The following is a 17,669-nucleotide window of genomic DNA, read 5'->3' as shown; positions in this document are numbered from 1 at the left end:
CGCCGGCGGCACCTCATGGAAACATGGCGGGGCGGCGGCGGCTGCCCCTGGGCCCGCGCACTGCCTTCGGCCGCCCCCAGCCCCTCCAGCCGCCGGCGGCAGGGCCCCGCCGCGCCCCCCCGACCCGCCTGGGCAGCGGAGGGAGGGGCGCGGCCGGACTCGTTTCTCGGCGGAGCGATGCCGGCCGCCTCCCGCCCGCCCCGCTGGAGGCGGAGGGTTACGTGCGCAGTGCCGCGCCCGCGCAGGGGTGGTGCGCGCTGCTCCAGCTGGCGGCCGATCTGGCGGCGCCGCGCCCGCGCCTCCCGGTCCCGCTCCCGCCGCCCCCCTCGGCAGCGCCTCGCCCCGCTCTCCCTGCGCCGTCCGCTGCCTCTCCCCGGCGGGCTGGGGCCGCCTCTCCGTCTCCGCGGCCGCTTCCCCCTCAGTCTGGAGGCTCCCAATATGTACAGCGTCGTCTGCGCTGAGAGGCACCAGGTACGGCGGGGCCCCCGCGGGACGTCCCGGGCGGGCCCAGGCGCGGTCCGCGCCGGCGGTGAGGGGAAGGGCGGCGGCGTGGCGGGGGGCGGGCAGCGACCACGAGGCCGGCGGCGGTCGGGCGCTGCGGCCCCGCGGCTCTTTGTTCGCCGCTGGGCGCTGGCGCGGGGGCTGGGGGCGGCCCGGCCCGTGGCGCCGTGCCCTCCCCGCGCCCTCGGCGGGAGGACGGAGCCCCTCTGGCTCCGCGGCGTTTTGTTGCTTGTGTGGGGCCCGCTCCTCGGCGGCGGCCGCATCGCCGAGTTGCCGTGCGCGCCGCGGCCAAGTTGTGTGAAGGGCCTGAATGGCCTGAGACCCGTTCCCTCACGGCGGCCGAGCCTCGTCCCGCGGGGGGGGGGGGGGGGGGCGGCGGTGTTGCCGTGGCCCCCGGGCCCCCGCGGCCGGGGGGACGTGGAGGAGCCCCCAGCCCGGCGGCCCCCCCAGCCCGGCGGCCCCGGCGCTGCCCGGGCGGGTGCTGTGCCAAGGTCAGGCGGTGCCTGCGCGCCCTCCCCAGCGCGGCACCCTGCCGGAGCGCGGGGGTAACCGGGGGAGCGCAGGAATGCTGGACTTTAAAGCAATTAGCCACGTCGGGCTGAAGGAACGTGTGCTGACAGTTGGGTGCTAATGTCGTGGCCCACCCTGTCATCTGTACCGGTTCTGGGAAATAGGCGATAACACAGTGAAAAGAGCGGTTGTCAGTCCGCATCAGTGCTTCTGGAGAAAGGTGATGAGTGTGAATGACCAGAAGGTTTGGGGGTTTCATTTTTGCAGCGGGAGGGACAAATACAGTGCCTCCTGCCTGCCTGCACAAATTTCCAGCAGCTTTTTAGAATTTTTCAGAGGTGCGTCAAGGTAGAAAGAAAATACTTTTGCGTTACAGCGTCGCTGTTTCTTCACTCTGGATTCCCATAGACTTAAAACCTGAATTGGTTTACAGTTTCATGCATGTTGGAAAAATGTTGACGAACTGGGGCACAGGGCGGCCGAGTGGTGACAGACTAGTGGAAATTCAGTATCATGTCGCTCTCCTTGTTTGTCATGGTTTGCAAAGGGGAGGGTTTTTTATGTGTTCAGCGATGGGTGTGTAGACACCACACTTATTCTCTTCTGTCTGGGACCTACAAAATAAGAAACCAAGCCGGATGTGGTGCTTTGATGGTGAGATTGGTTTAACTTTAGAAAGCAGATTTTGTAGCCACAAGCCTCATTCCTGGATCACAGGATGTAACAGTCAGGGAATCCTTTCCAGTTAGGAAATGATGGGTTAGCTACCTTAAATAGATCTAATTTTGTTTTCCTTAGCTTGAGTCCTTAAGGAGCAGGAGACGGTAAGAAAGACAAAAACAGCTTGGAGGGGGGGGGGGGGGGAGACAATGACAACACACAAACAAAAAAACCCCACCAGTTTGCTGTTTTTGTGACAGATGTTTGAAAACCTGTGGGAAGGGTGTGTTAGCAGAAAAAAAAACCCATATGGAGAGGGAAAAAAAAATAAAAGGAAAGAGCTCAGATTTTAAGAGTCATGTGAGGCAGAAGGTAGAGAAAGAGGTGTAGATAAAGACTATTACAACAAAAAAGTGTAACGGTGGAGAAGAGGAAACGGAGAACCAGTATGCAAGGGGATGTAATGGGGAGTGCTAAGACAGTGAAACAGTGTATCAGAAGCGTGGGGGGATGGCATTGGAAGCCAGTACTAAATGGGCAGCTGGTGTGTTACAGCTGAGTTGTAGTTGAAACAGCAGTAACATTCAAGCATAAAACCTACTTCTCATAAATTTTTAAAGTCTACATACATAAATGTGTGTTTGAAAGAGCCCTCTAGGCTTGCTCTCTATAGAGGACAGTCCAAGTATTACATCTTCTTGGACTGCATGTAAAATATTTCGGAAAATGACTGTAGTACTTTTTCCTTCCCCTTCAATTCTTAACCGGTGACAGCAAATATTCTTTCCCTCTCCCTTCACTGTGGGGGTGGGAGCACAACTGAGGCTGCTTTGCGGTGAAGTAGAGCAATTTTGTTTACAAGTCATTGTTATCAATGAGACTAAATCTTTGGTAGAAAGTTACTGAAAAGTGAATATGCAAAATGAAAGTAATATGAATTCTATGAGTCTTATTTTAAATCACTGGTATAGAGAAGTTGAGCCTGTGTAGTGGTGTAAAGTATGTTGCTGTAGGTCCTGGTCCATGATGTTTTGCCCAAATGCAAACTCAGACATGAAAAGATGAAGTTATTTTTTACCATAAATAAATGCTAATGTATGAAAGAAAATCTTTGTGGACGTCTGGTTTTATCTGCTGATACAGGTAATGGAACTACGAGTAGTTGCAGCTGTGACCTACATTTCTTCTGAACTGGGCTGTGAAAAGCCAGAAAGCCCTTAGCAACTAAAAAGCATCAACTGTGGTGTTAAATTTCATTTTTGTTTCACTGTTTCCCATGAGTGTCAATCAAGTGTCCATTATTATATCAACAAGTATTGACTTCTAATCAAAAAATAAAAAGTATCTCCCCCAAGTTAGCGGTTTACTTGTGAGTAGAAGAGGTAATAACTTAATCTGACAAAAAAAGCTTGTACAAAATTTGCACAAAGTAAGGGCTTTGTTTACTTTTTAAAATTAAATACTGCACATGGAAAGTACCAACGGACTGTACTAAAGATGAGAGTTCTTAGACGGGAGGAAAAATAAATACTGCCTGTGTTGTTAGGTCATGGGTAAGGTGACTTTTGCCTCAGTAGGTGGCTCTGGGACCTGTTGTCTTGGTACTTCACCTGAGACCACAGTTCATACGTGCCCTGAAAGTGGCTCTGCAGTGGAGAGTCCTGGGGCACCATAATGGTTTTTAGATCTCAGAGAAATTTGAACACCAAGTGTTTTGCAGCATGTTTTTTAAATGTTGGAATGTTTTCTGCAGTGAACAACTGTGTAAAAAAAAAAAAGGGGGGGGGGGGAGGGGCATGAACAGATCCTAAATCCTGAACACAAGTAACAATTTCAAGTGTATTACTCTACGACGTTTTTTGCTCTCGTAACTGAACTATTTCCGTAGTAGTTGCAAGATAAATGTGAGAGGATAGTGTAGTGAAGGATGAGAAGACATTATTTAGGTGAGTAGTCTTAAATGCATCTTTAAACACGTATACAGTGAAATGGAAAGATGAGTTTAAAGGGGGAAATTTCTCTCCTGGAGTTCAGTGCAGTGAATCTCTCAGAGTGTATTATGAGCTGTGACTCTTCCATGGTCCAGTGGTAGATGTATGTAGCAAATGAGAATCTCAGTCTGTGCATGACAATAAGTGTTTAGGAAACACAATTATTACAACACAATTATGCTTACATCGAGCAACTGGGCTGACATTTGAGACCGACATTCCTCTGCCTTGGTACAGCCCTGTCATTCAAATGCACCGTGTGAATGCTTCATGGCTTCTGGCCTGTCTTGGTCCTCTGCAGTATTACACCTAGTGTGAACGACTTGATTGAAGGTGGTGTCTCCAGGCTCAACACCAGTATCAATCTTTAAGAGCAAAACTAGAATGGAAATCCAGAGTTTATATATCACTCTTATTTTTTGCTTCATCATAAAGATAACTGCAGGAAATAGGCTTGCTCTCAAGTAAGAATTTTCTCAGTGGAATGTGGTATTCTTATTCTGGAATGCTAATTCTTTAGGTTTAATGTGTTTAAATAAGTGCATTTTGATGGAGCTGAAAAGTAATCATTTTCAAGTAATCAAAAAGCTGAAAAGTAAACAAAGCCATTCATGCTTTACCTGGCTGACAGTGATCTGTGAACATCACACTTGGTTTTAAAAAATACAGAATCCTGGAAAATTATTAAAAAAGCCACTGATAGTCCTTGATCTGATGAACTATAAGAGTATAAGCAAGGGGGAAAGGTAATGACAAAGTGATTTAGTTTTTTTAAATAATTTAAAAAAGGAATTTGTTTGCTGTATCTGTTTATAACCTTTAATGCAGAAAATGCTGCATTCTTGGCTTTTTGTTGAATTTTGGCTGTTTGGCTTTTGTTTTAGCAGTAGTATACCAAACCAAAAGGAATGTGGAAAGTAATGAATATGCTTGTGCTATTTAATGTCATTTTGAGTAGTAATATTAGCTATGGTTCGCACTCAACAGTGTTGAAACCTTCTGGCAATAATTAAGACATACAAATTCCTAGATACTCAGATTGGACAATACTATTAGGTGCATAAATGCAAAATGTATAGGTTTTCACCTCATGCACAAAGGGGGACCTTAAAAGACAAGCCTTCTGTTTCAATGCAGAATTATTTGGGATGTCCTGTTTAGGTCTTGAAGGTCATAAGCAAGTACGTCAGGCAAAGTTAAAACGCTGCACTTGAAAGAAAGTTCTTCCGTTACAGCAGAATGTGACAAAACGTACCCAGAGATGTAAACTGAGTGAGGATGATCCTGGAATTTAGTTGAAATTGTTTGAATAGTTGTCGTGTAACTCAAAATCCCACCCCCCAAAGCCTCAGTACTGGTAATTAACAGCAATCCTGATTAATATTGAATGGGGGAATGCATAATGTTATGTGTGAGCAGACACTGTCTGAGCTGTGGTACCAATATACATTTAATTTGCTTTGGGAGTTGTGTACCTCTGCTTGGTTAACAACAAAACTTCTTTAAGAGATCTGTCAGTTGAGAAGAAGCTGGTTTAAGACCAGCGTGAGCACAGTGGATAATCTGATGTGTGGCTTTCTGCTCAGAATCTAGCAAGTGGTGGCTGGGTTGGTCCAAGCCTTTTCACCAAAATTGTCTGATGCTGCACCAATCATCCATTGCACTCCTGTTTAGATGGCTCCTGTAGTTTGCATTTGGCTAGGTGAGTGTAGCTGTTGTGTCTGGGTAATTCCTACAAACAGTAATGGAAGGTTTAAAACCTGAAATGATAAAGTTGGAGGTCTCTTGGTGGTAATTCTTTTGTACGTTTGTGGATGGTCTTGGTAAAGCCTAACTTCTAATAAATTCTTATAACCTTACAAGGTAATTCATTGCAACACTTCTGTTGAACTCATACCTCTGCATCCTTGAACAACAGAATGTTTCAGTCAAGGTGAATCTTTGGGGAAAGTGTGGACATCAGACTGGTTTGCTTCTGTTTTTGAGAAGTGAAACGTGTTGATTGCTTTAGAAACTGAAGCATTTGTACCAGTTGTACCAACAAGAGAAGTGTTGCCTTCCAAACGCTTAGTTAAATAGTATTTGGCAAATAGAGCTTGGGTGCAGTTTCATAACTTGCCTGTAGGATTATAAAAAGAACATACATTTCATCTTTGAGATTTTTTTTTTTCCCCAGCAAAGCATGCTGACGTTGAAGCTGTGGATGGGCAGCTATACAAATAGGCTGGAGAAGGCTGGAGTCCCCAGGGCAGCGTTCCTGTAGCCCTCCCTGCATTCAGGGATGCTGTGTTACAGAGGGGCAGCGCTGCTGCTCTGGAGCAGTTGTTTCCTTCTTGAGGTGTATGCGTTTGTGTCTGTTCTAGTAGCCAAACTTAATTCACATGAATTCTTTTGACACTGTTATCTGCTGGCTGAAATGTCCTGTCTTCACAGTTGCAAGAAGCTGTGAAGGATGCAGTTTTCCTGTGGAGCTGGAGGGGGGGGGGGGGGGGGATAATGCCCCCAGTGGCTCTGGGGAACAGGCCTTGCACTTGAGCTGCTGATCTGCTAGAGACCACGGGAGGTACAGTTCCAGCCAAAATGATCCCGTGCCATGGGTTCGCGAGGCTCTCTTGCCTACAACATAGGTGACTGCTACTTTTTGACGAGGAGAAATGAGCTGCACCTATTTTTAGGAAACCTGATTCCTGATGTGGCATTTATTCTGTGGATACAAATATAGTTTTGGAACTGCAGAGGGCAACTCAAGTGGATGAAGTGATCAATGTTTTCCTGAGGTGGCATCAGGGTCATGGAAAGTTCCAGAGTGGGTGTTTATTGCCTGTTCCCTCCCCGCTGCTGCTCCTCCTCTTCTCCCCTCCCTGAAAACCCCTGGCATAAACAGCCCACCCGCATGCAGAATCCCAACAAAGCTACCCCAGTCTGCACTGCCAGTGCAGAACTTGGTCAGAACTTACAGATTCTGTCTGCCGGGTAGCAAAGAGACTCTTTATCAAAGAAACCTGTCACTAAGTTAGTGATTTCTGACCTTATAATTTCTTTCTGGAAGTACCAGCAACTGAAGACATGCCCAGTCATTTCAGACATGTCCTTAATCCACCTTCAGTCCATTTTAGGCATTCAGTAGAAGAAGGATATAAGTAGATGACTACAGGAAAAGCAGAAGGTAGGAGGCATGTGGATTGGTTTCTTTTTTGAAATGTAGTAATTTTTGTTCTGTTACTTAAGAGTTACCTACTTGTGTAAGCAAGCAGTACTGGTCTAGATCTAGGAAGGGCTGAAGGTTAGAGTTGGTAAGGGATTGTCTGAAAATGGAATTCAGCTGTTCTGACTTTTTCTTTAAGCTCTAATTTAGCCACTTTCTTGTCTCCATGGGTATAAAAATTGACGTGGTTGACCTCTTGTTAGGCATGAGAATGTATTGGTGTCATTATGGAATTTTTCAGGCTGTTGGGAAGAAATACTCATTTGAGTCAGGAACTTCTACTTTAAGACACCATTAAACTTTCATCTGATACATGGTAGTACTATTTCTTGTCCTTATTTGATAACTTCTCCTTTATTTCAGATTATGATGCATGATTATCACAGAAGAAATTCATGTCTATAGCTGTTAAGGACTTTATTACATCATCTTCAAGCCTGATAGTTTTGGAACCCGTATTGCAGCTGCAGGGACACATCTGCTTTTGCATTTCAACAAACATCTTCCCTGTCAGAAGATACTGAAACTGAAGTGCTCTGTTTTAACACAGTAATACCATTGGATTATTTTAAGATCTCCCAGTTAAAAATTCACAGTAATAGATTTGCTAGGTAAGTTGATACCGTTAGCTGCATATGCAATAGTTAATACTTTTGTTGAAATTCTGTGACTTTAAAACTTTGCTGTCCTTTTTTTAATAAAAGGAAACAAATGAAACTGTATACAAATTGATAATGATCTTTGTAAGTAAGATTAGCGTTGCCAGTTTAGGGTCAAATGCTTTCAGTAGTAAGTGAATTTAAAATAAATGGATTAATACTAGAATTATTTTGTGTGGCGCTTGCTATCTTTATTACTGATTTTTGCTATCCACTTTTTCTATTTTGGGGAGTTCCTTGTTTAGTCTGATCTTCAGAATTTTCTTAAGCTTCAGATAGAAATATGAATTATTGCTGGTAACGTTAGTAGCATATCCCACATACCTTCCTTTAAAATCTTAAGAGGAAAGTGTATACTTTTGCATATGTTAGCAGCTCAAACTTACAAATTTGATTTATTTGGTTGTTTTTTGAGTTGCTATTTCAAGTTCATTAGTTCACCTCTGGGTCATGTTTTAGTCTTCTTAATTAGCTTCCTATTTGGGAAGTGGACTTTTCCTAAAAGTGCTTAACTAAAAAAAGAATCAATTAAATGAGCTATAAAATAGCTTCCAAATTCAAAAGTTAAGTTTCTTGAAGTTATTTTTCCAGTCTTGGTCCAATTTACCTGAGGTGGTGTGTTTGTATATGGTATGGGTAAGACCTTCAGCAGAAGTTATTTTAGTTTCGTGGTGGCTTAAAATACATGATGGTGGTTCAGAATATATTTAATTCTGTTCTGTTGGTGCTAATGTTCTTTCATGACTTCCAGCTACTCTAGCTATGGAAATAATTTTGTCTCATTTTGAGTAATGACTTGAATATTTTAATCTGCTTCACTAGTTACTTAAAATTCTTGGGTCTGTGCAAAAAATGATGCTGACCAGTATGACAGATTTCATGCAGTGAGCAGAAAACAGCAACGAATCCACCAAATCTGATCTTTACCGAGGGGAAAATGAAGCTGCTTTTGTAATTCAGTGGTTTCCAACTTGCCCCCCCCCCCCCAGAGGTACCACAGGTTGAGCATGGAGTTTTGAAGTTGGTACCTACCGAAGTGATGTGGCTAAATTAAAAGTTGGGGCCTCAATCTCTGAAAATAATTAATCCAGTCAATCCAAAGGACTGTTGTCAACATGTACTCATCAGCAGTAGTAGTCTTCCAGGCTTTTTTTGAGATGGGTTTTGTTTATTTTTTTAAAACTTCCCATGAATGTTTGTTTGCAAGCAATGTGTTAATAGTACTTCTATACTGAAGGAAAATGTTGTGTCTATAAACTTCATATATTCTGTTTTTAGCCAGACCAACACCAAAATGATTCCTAATGGATATTTGATGTTTGAAGATGAAAACTTCATCGAGTCTTCTGTTGCCAAACTAAATGCCTTACGTAAAAGTGGTCAGTTCTGTGATGTCCGTCTCCAGGTACCTTTTTTCTGTCTGAGTATGATGGTTGAATATGGTGGGGGTTTTGTTACACTATGCTGTGTACCTCATTGATTGTGAGGCATGGGTTTAGAATCTGATTTTTCTGAAAAATGAACACTTAAAAAAATAATCAGATATACTTTGAGAGAGGCAATGCTAACATTTTTTTTCAGCTGACATAAATTGAAGACCATATTGATTTGAAAAATTGATTTGAACTGTGACGTTCACTCGGGTAGGCTTTTATACTATTATTATACAAGTGTGCTTAAAATAAAAATCTTACCAGTGTGTGCGTTTCTTATTTGTGTTTTAAATAAAGGTATGTGGACATGAGATGTTGGCGCACCGAGCTGTGCTAGCTTGCTGCAGTCCCTACCTGTTTGAAATCTTCAATAGTGATAGTGATTGTCATGGAATTTCCCATGTTAAATTCGATGATCTCAATCCAGAAGCTGTTGAAGTTCTGTTGAACTATGCCTATACTGCTCAGTAAGTAGTTTTCACAGAAACCAGAGAGAGTAGACTTGAATTTAAAAAATCAAAGTAACAAAGAGAATTTTCTTTCTTTAACAGGTTGAAAGCTGATAAAGAACTGGTGAAAGATGTATACTCTGCAGCAAAGAAGTTGAAGATGGAGAGAGTTAAGCAGGTGCAGTTCTCAGCTCTTCCATTATTCCATTCCTTTTTCTCAGGCTGACAGCTTTATGGTTTTTGGTGTTAATGAGACAGAAAATGATGATTCTGTGGGAAAAGTACTTGGCAGATAAGCTTCTTTAGATGTTCATTAGCATTGTATTGATTTGAGTGACATCAGTTTGTATTGGCTTCCACTCGTGTTATCTTTGTGCTGAAGGGTTCTCTGAAGTTAGGTTCTGTATTTGTGCACCTGTATAAGCAAAACAGCTTCTGAATCATAGCCGGTTGCTTACTTTCATGTTCATGGAAGCGGTGGTGTGCTTTGTTGCATTGGGAGGTGTAATTAAACCTGTAAATCTGTGGCAGTGTTACGTGGGAAGAAAATCCACATGCTCCTGAACATAAGTTTTGTAGCGCTTGGCTTCACACGTGCTTACTTTTGCCCCAAACGGGGCTACCTTTGACAAGGGAACTGGGATTCTTATCTTCGCTTGACTGCAGATAAGTAGTTTTGAATAGGTGATCAACAGAAAAGCACGGGGTCGATGTATACGTGAGTAGCTTTCAGATGTGTATGATTTTTTTCATATATGCATATTTGTATGGAAAGCAATGTTTCATTTACAGCTGTAAGCACAGGGAGGGCGGGATGACAACAGTCACTATTCTGCGGTTAGAAAACAGCTGTTGCTGTGTGTTGGGACAGATAATGTAAATATATTAAAAATTTGTCTGCTTGTAAACTAAGATGTAACCTTTTTTCTTAACAGGTTTGTGGCGACTATTTGCTCTCCAAGATGGATGTTCAGAGTTGCATCTCTTACCGAAACTTTGCAAGTTGTATGGGAGACTCACGTTTGTTGAACAAGATCGATGGCTACATTCAGGAACATCTTTTACAGATCTCAGAACAGGAAGAATTTCTCAAACTTCCACGGTTAAAGGTTAGCTTAAGTTTGTAGGTTTCCTTCTGGTATGTGATTGCCAAAAAGCAACCTAAGGAGCAACTGTTACAGCTTCTTTTTTGGGAGTACGAAAACTTGGCGTACTGACTTTACTGACAATGTGCGAATCCTGGATCTCTATAATGTTCATACACCATGAACCTTAACTGTCGAGCATACATACTGTCATCCCCTCTAAGCATAAAAACTGCAGTGGTACTTAAATGTGCTTCCTAGTTTCAGTGGCATTGGCTGAAAGCTCCTCGTAGGTGAAGTTTTCTAGCTCTGTGGTAAAGTGAGAGTAATGCTCACTACGTGAAGTCCAGTATGCTACAAATACAAGGGTAATACCTATAGAGTAAATCATCCTTTTCTGTTCTCATTCAAGCTTGAAGTAATGCTGGAAGACAATGTTGGCCTACCCAGCAACGGCAAATTGTACACAAAGGTAATCAACTGGGTACAGCGCAGCATCTGGGAGAATGGAGACAGCCTGGAAGATCTCATGGAAGAGGTTAGTCTTTAAGAAAATGGGAGTAAACGTCTTTTTTTCTTTTTTTTTTTTTTTTTTTTCCCTTTAAAAAATTTAATATGAAGGATGATCCCTTTTTCTTTTTTTTTTTTTAATTTTTTTCACTTTTTTAACTGTGACCCTAAAGAATTTAAATTTTACTGTAGGTACCCCTAAGCTGAGAAACTGGGGGGGTGTTCAGGTGAGCTGAATGAACTGTTCAGTCTGGTCTTCCGCTTTCCTTTTTTGCTCACTATGTGCTGTATAGTAACCTGAAAGTGGCATGTATCTTGCTGTAGAATTGGGGAGGTGGTACTGAAACTTGCTGTAGATTCTTGATGTTTTCCTTTGCAGGCTTTGCTTGTAAATGCGAAGTAGGTAAAAGCTTCTAATGGTTGTTCCTCCCCATTGATTTATCTCCCCATAGGTTTATTAACAAAACTAGGATACCAAGGCTGAAGAACCAAGAAGAAACCTCAAGTGTATTGACACGTACAGAAGCAGCAGTCCTGCCCCAGTTCTCCTAAGAAAATCCGCTGTGGGCAGAGAACGATGATGATGATTTAATGGTGTTTACTTACTCCTTTACAGGATACATTCTTTTGAAAGTTGTGTGTTATTAAATGGCTTTACTCATGAATACTAATACTAGATGTAGCCTGGGCAGTGTTTAATGGAAAAATTAGCGGGGAGTCTAAATTTTTAATTGGCTAGAGAAAATGGACTTTACAAAAACCCATGAAACATCAAAATTTTCCAAGTTTGTTATTACAAGCACGATAGATCTTCGGAAGCACTTGTATAGGCAAAAGTACATGTTGATACTGTTGTATATATTCTCAAGTGTGTATTTCCTCATGGAAAAACTCATTTTAAAAGCTTTGATCATGTTGAAATTCAGATGCATTTCACTGAAACAGTCGCACCTGATGTCTAATTGTGGACAACAGTTTCCTCCAGAACTTAAATTTGTGTTGTCTTCCCTCATTCCCATACCTTTCTTTTAGAGTTCACTGTTGGCCTCTCTTACCTTTTTCTGCTCGAGATAAGTATGTGTATTTTTCAAAGCAGAAAACTTGTTTGCGGGAGTAACGAAAATGCTTGCATGGGATTGTCAATTTGTGTAATTCTGCAAATTAATGTGCCTTTTGCTTGTCTAATGTTTCTGTGCTGGACAAACAGTAGACGTCCTTGGAAAACGAAGATTTCTCTCAAGCTGAGAAAGTAAGGAACCTTCATCCCATGTTTGAAGATTGCCACCATGACATCTGCTTCCTTTTAGTTTTGTCATTCTGCTAGATTGAGATGAGATGACGAGAAGTATGCTGGCGACTGCCTTTTGTAATCTGCCTGTAGCTAAGGGGCGGTGGAGACAGTAGCCACATGGGTATTCTGTTGTTGTTTTTGCAGGTTCAAACGCTGTACTACTCAGCTGATCACAAGCTGCTTGATGGAAATCTGCTAGATGGACAGGCTGAGGTGTATGGCAGTGATGATGACCACATTCAGTTTGTGCAGGTACAAATTGCAGACAGTCTCAGGTAACCCCAGATAGACTGGAGCAGTTTACAGCACACCTGAAGTCCTGTGTTCTGTTAGCAGAGAAAGCAGGAGTGGCTTTACTGCAAAAATATACAGCACGAAAGTATCTTTCTCGAAATTGCTGGAGGCGATGATTTAGTCTCTGCTTCTGTTTTTTCAGCAGACTGACCCTAAGCCTTTGCAAAGTGCTTTAGGTTTGACTTCAAAATAAATCCTAGGCTGTTAGAAGAAAGAAGAGGTAGGAAAGCACTCAGCTGTAGCAAGTCAGCTGTGGCTTTGTAGAGATACTCAAGAGACTGTAAAGAATTGCAGACTACATGGCTTCCAGTGGAGAATGTGTCTGTTAAATTTGGGCACAGAAAAAGATTCCAGATACAAGTCCTAAACCTTCAGCTGTCAGCATCCATTTCTGTTGTTCAGCTGCACTGGTAATGTGCAAGAGCAATTTTAAAAAGGAACTGTAGGTAACTTCTGATCTAGAGATAACTGATGCTTTGAACTGCACAAATCAGTCTTGGGCTTTTTGAGATAATTTTTTTTTTTTAGTACGTTCCAGCCAGATACAGTCATTCTCAATTCCTGAAAAACACAGTTTAGCAACATGGGGCTGTTTAAGAAACGAAGAATAAAAAAGGGCTAATAGATGTAAATTATCAGTTGCTTTATACAAATCAAGGTTGTTTAAATTCACTGAATTAGAAGCAAATATATTGTAGGATTTTAATTCCTAACAGTGGAATGTGCTGGTACAAAAGTGTATTTCTTGAAAATTTTAGCTAATGTAAAGATCTCATCCCAGAACATGGACTTTAGAAGTGAAAAGAGAGGAAAATGAAAAGCCAGCTAATTTTCTAGTATCTTAATTGTTTTTAGTAAGCCTTCGCAGACTTTTCCACCTCTGAATACTACTTGTAATACTTAGAAGCTGAGAGGTGCACATTCAGAAAGTTCACTTCCAGAAATAAGGCCAAGAGTTCTGAAATTTTTTTCTTAAATCCTTTCTGATAATAAGAACAGCCCACTTCAGACATTGTAAACATTTGAGAGAACCAAGCCCAGAAAACCCACAGATGACAGTCCTGGAAAAACTGTAACTTTTAAATTGTTGAATTAAAAAAGTTTGTAATTTCTGTAACTGCTGAGGCAGTTTAAGCATAAGAGAATAAGCTGTAATTGGATGAAGATGCAGAAATAACAAAAATGCTATCCACAAATGAATTGATTTTCATGGTGAGTGGAGTATAGCAATCAAACTCTTCTGTCTGTGAGTTAGATGATGTATTTCAGAAGTCTTGTGACAGTTTCCATAGAGGTCAGGCTCCTGGGAACTGGGCAAGCACTGCAGACTTGGTACCGTGGTCCGAAACTTTGCTGCTGAGCAGAACAGACAGAAAGTTAACTTTCTGTGTTTGGCTGCTAGGATTCCGAAAAAGCCTGAACAACCCAGCCAACTGCTGTGTAATTTAAAATGTGAAATTTGCGGGTTTTTCTTAATTGAGTGAAATAATGTAAGCTACAGTATAAATGTAATTGAAGAAGAAAAGAAAGCAGAAGTCTCCTGTCATTGGGAATCATCAAGGGAGTAAAATCCAAGAAACAGCTAATCTAAGCACAGAGAGGAACTGAGGCGAAATTAATACGTCTTCAGGAACTGAAGAGCATAGTTAATTCACTTCCAAATAGCATTACATAATTAACTCCAGTTCCAGAAGCAGAGCGTGAGTGAGGCTTCTAGTTTGTAGATTGGTTCTCTCCAAGTGGATGCAGGTTTTTCCTTACATTTGAAAATCCTGCTAGTAACTCCAATGCTCTTCTAGGAACCTGAAATCGTTCCTAGACAGACAGCAGCAGTGTAAAGCTGCAGCTGCAGGATGAAATGAGCAGCAGGATAAGATGTAGGCTGGTTTTTGGCCGCTGTTGCTGAGTAGGCAAGATGTTCTGTTGAAAATATAGGTGTGCTATAAATGTTGCTCTGCGGAGGTGGTAGATGAAGTGTTCTCTGGAATAGTTATGTATTAGCTCAGAGAAGCAAAGGTAGAAGGAGGTGTAGTCTCTGGCTAGGTTTCTGTAGCTGCCTTTTGATTTTGCAGAAGAAGCCACCACGTGAGAATGATCACAAGCAGATTAGTAGCAGCTCCTCTGGAAGCCTTTCTCCAAATGCTACTGTTCAGAGTCCTAAACACGAGTGGAAAATCATTGCTTCAGAGAAGACTTCAAGTGAGTAACTGGGGCAGGGTTTGTCTCACAGCCGCATCTGGTATTGTGCACCTACCTCCCGCTCCCTGGGCATTTCCTTCAACATCTGTAGGGAACGCAGAAGTGCTTTTTCTTACCGATGATGCAAATCCAGTAATTGGCTGAGTAATTCGTGCGAAGTTTCTAACATAACTGGGGCCAAACGGGGAACACTTCCATCTCAATTCCGTATTGACAGGGCTGTCCCAAATCCCGTGGTGTGTGTAACTTACACAAGTCCTAAGGAGACAGGCAGTCTCTAATTAATTAACAGAGCTATCTGCTGTGTGTGTGCAGGAGGAGACTTTCTCCTCAAATGTCTTCAGATTGCTGTCTTAATGTCCCTTGAGCACTGTATTAAGAATCTAAAACTCGTATTTTTCAGTAACTAGCCTAACACTTGGAACCAGTAACCAGAAAAAATGAAGTTTTCACACTTAGAAGGGGAGAAGCATGATCAGAAGACCCTAGTTGGCATTCACCTAAATTTAGCACCTGAAATTTCACTATATCGGTGGTCTCTCCTGTTTTCCTGATGACAGGTAACACCTACCTGTGTCTGGCGGTGCTGGATGGTGTGCTGTGTGTGATATTCCTGCACGGCCGTAACAGCCCTCAGAGCTCTCCCACGAGCACGCCGCGACTGCTGAAGAGTCTCAGTTTCGAGCTGCAACCAAACGATATCATAGAGAAGCCCATGTCTCCGATGCAGTATGCTCGGTCTGGGCTGGGCACAGCGGAACTTAACAGCAAACTGATCGCTGCAGGTAAAAGAAATAGCGATAAGTCTTTAAAAAAAGCTTGCTCAGCTGGGGGCAGGGGGGACGCTATATATTGCGGTCGGGTTCTTCAGCGTCAAAGCGGTTGGCCTTTGGAAACGCGCCACCATCTAACCTTTTGGTTTTAGGTGGATATAACAGGGAGGAGTGTTTGCGCACCGTGGAGTGCTACGATCCGCAGAAGGACACTTGGACTTTCATCGCGCCGATGAGAACGCCGAGAGCTCGGTTCCAGATGGCAGTCCTAATGGTGTGTGGTGGGTGCGGGTCAGGTGCAGTGGGACCTTACGTAAACGTAGGTGGGACAAACAGAGCAAACTTGACAGAACGGTAACAGAAGTGGCTTAACTGCAGTTACACGGTTACTACAGTGCTGATGATTCGGGTTGTTGCGTGCTGGGATGTGAAGCAGGTATGTATTTTTTTCCATTTAGGGGCAGCTCTATGTTGTGGGTGGGTCCAACGGTCACTCGGATGACTTGAGCTGTGGAGAAATGTATGAGCCAGAAATAGATGACTGGACTCCTGTTCCAGAACTGAGAACCAATCGCTGCAATGCAGGTAACATGTCTGCAGTTGTTTGATTGCTGGTGGTTTTTCCTAATTTATTCATTTATTAGCTTACTTATTATTCTTTCTGATATGAATAGGAGTCTGTGCCCTGAATGGAAAACTGTACATTGTTGGTGGTTCAGATCCTTATGGCCAGAAGGGACTTAAGAACTGTGATGTGTTTGATCCTGTAACGAAGTCTTGGACAAGCTGCGCTCCCCTTAATATCCGTAAGCGTGTTGTGCAGTTCAGGAGGGAGGAGGGGAAAGGGCAATTGCAAAACTGCAGGCTCAAACCCAACCCGAACAAAAAAAGAAAAACGGGTTAAATTTCCACTGCTGTGGCAAATTGTTAGTGCGTGACTTGGGCTGGGCTGTAACTCCTGGCGTTTGGTTGTAGGGAGGCATCAGTCTGCGGTGTGTGAGCTGGGCGGGTATTTATACATCATCGGAGGAGCAGAGTCCTGGAACTGCCTGAACAGCGTGGAGCGTTACAACCCTGAGAACAACACCTGGACCCTGATTGCGCCCATGAACGTGGCTCGGCGAGGAGCTGGAGTGGCTGTTCACGACGGTAGGCTTCCGCGGGCTGAAGTAACCTCTTGCGCTTGATGAATTGTTCATGTTAAGCTACAATACGAGTAGAATACCAAGCTGTGTTCCTCAGGGAGGAGACAATACAGTAAGAACCTGGCTATGCCTCCAATTTTAATTAAAAGCTGTAACCAGAAAACCAAAGAAACCTCTTTGGTTTTGTTTTGGGGCATTCACCCTCACTTCTTTCTTTTCAAAACATCACCATGCAGCTTGTAGAGCTGCATCTCTTTGAAGGACTTTGTGCTTACTCTGAAATAACTTCCAGCCAGCTCTAACGATCGAGACCGAAAGCAGGTCAGTGCTGTAACTTCAGACCTTGAATGAGGCAAAGGTTTCTGATGGAAAACCCGCACTTCCTCCGTTTTGGCGTAGCTTCTCTCCCCGGACAGGCAGCTGCGCTTGGCAGCGGGGCTGGTGCTCAGCAGTGAAGCATTCATTCACTTTCTTTCCTTTTGATAGGAAAACTCTTTGTCGGTGGAGGCTTTGATGGCTCTCACGCGGTGAGCTGCGTGGAGATGTACGACCCTGCGAAGAACGAGTGGAAGATGATGGGAAGTATGACTACGCCGAGGAGCAACGCCGGGATTACGACAGTGGCAAACACCATTTATGCAGTTGGGGGATTTGATGGCAACGAATTCTTAAACACAGTTGAAGTCTACAACCCAGAGTCAAATGAATGGAGCCCCTACACAAAAATTTACAAGTTTTAAGTGAATTAAATTCCTTTTTCAAACTAACAGGCTTAGTGATGTAATTGTGTTTCAGTAGAGGTACACATGTGAATAGGGTTGGGGAGGGCATAGATGTTGCCGACAGCAACACAGAGCTTTTGCATATTGCATATTAATGTGCTGTACATATTTGTTTTGGAAAGAATATCGAGATGAAGGGGTTTTTGTGTATTCTAGAACTTTGGGTTAGGGTTTTTTTTTTT

The 17,669-nt window shown here is 43.1% G+C and overlaps 1 protein-coding gene across 2 annotated transcripts; it reads left to right on the top strand.

Annotated features, from left to right (window-relative positions):
• The first annotated feature begins 236 nt into the window (after window positions 1–236).
• On the top strand, window positions 237–17,472 carry LOC119155370 (influenza virus NS1A binding protein). 2 transcript variants are annotated; one of them, XM_037403952.1, is made up of 15 exons: window positions 237–471; window positions 7,231–7,478; window positions 8,805–8,931; window positions 9,257–9,426; window positions 9,511–9,586; window positions 10,344–10,517; window positions 10,906–11,031; window positions 12,439–12,546; window positions 14,661–14,787; window positions 15,348–15,572; window positions 15,713–15,834; window positions 16,019–16,145; window positions 16,235–16,366; window positions 16,536–16,709; window positions 17,192–17,472. In XM_037403952.1, the coding sequence occupies exons 3-15, from the start codon at window positions 8,821–8,823 to the stop codon at window positions 17,443–17,445; spliced, it is 1,926 nt and encodes a 641-aa protein (XP_037259849.1). In that variant the 5' UTR covers window positions 237–471; window positions 7,231–7,478; window positions 8,805–8,820; the 3' UTR covers window positions 17,446–17,472. The 2 variants fall into 2 exon arrangements, with proteins under 2 accessions (XP_037259849.1, XP_037259850.1); XM_037403953.1 differs by lacking the exon at window positions 237–471 and adding an exon at window positions 6,578–6,828.
• Window positions 17,473–17,669: the final 197 nt, after the last annotated feature.

The sequence above is a fragment of the Falco rusticolus genome, chromosome 11 (genome assembly GCF_015220075.1).
Source record: "Falco rusticolus isolate bFalRus1 chromosome 11, bFalRus1.pri, whole genome shotgun sequence".
Taxonomy (NCBI): Eukaryota; Metazoa; Chordata; class Aves; order Falconiformes; family Falconidae; genus Falco; species Falco rusticolus.
The sequence above is the reverse complement of the archived record's forward strand: the minus strand, read 5'-3'. Positions and strand labels throughout refer to the sequence as shown.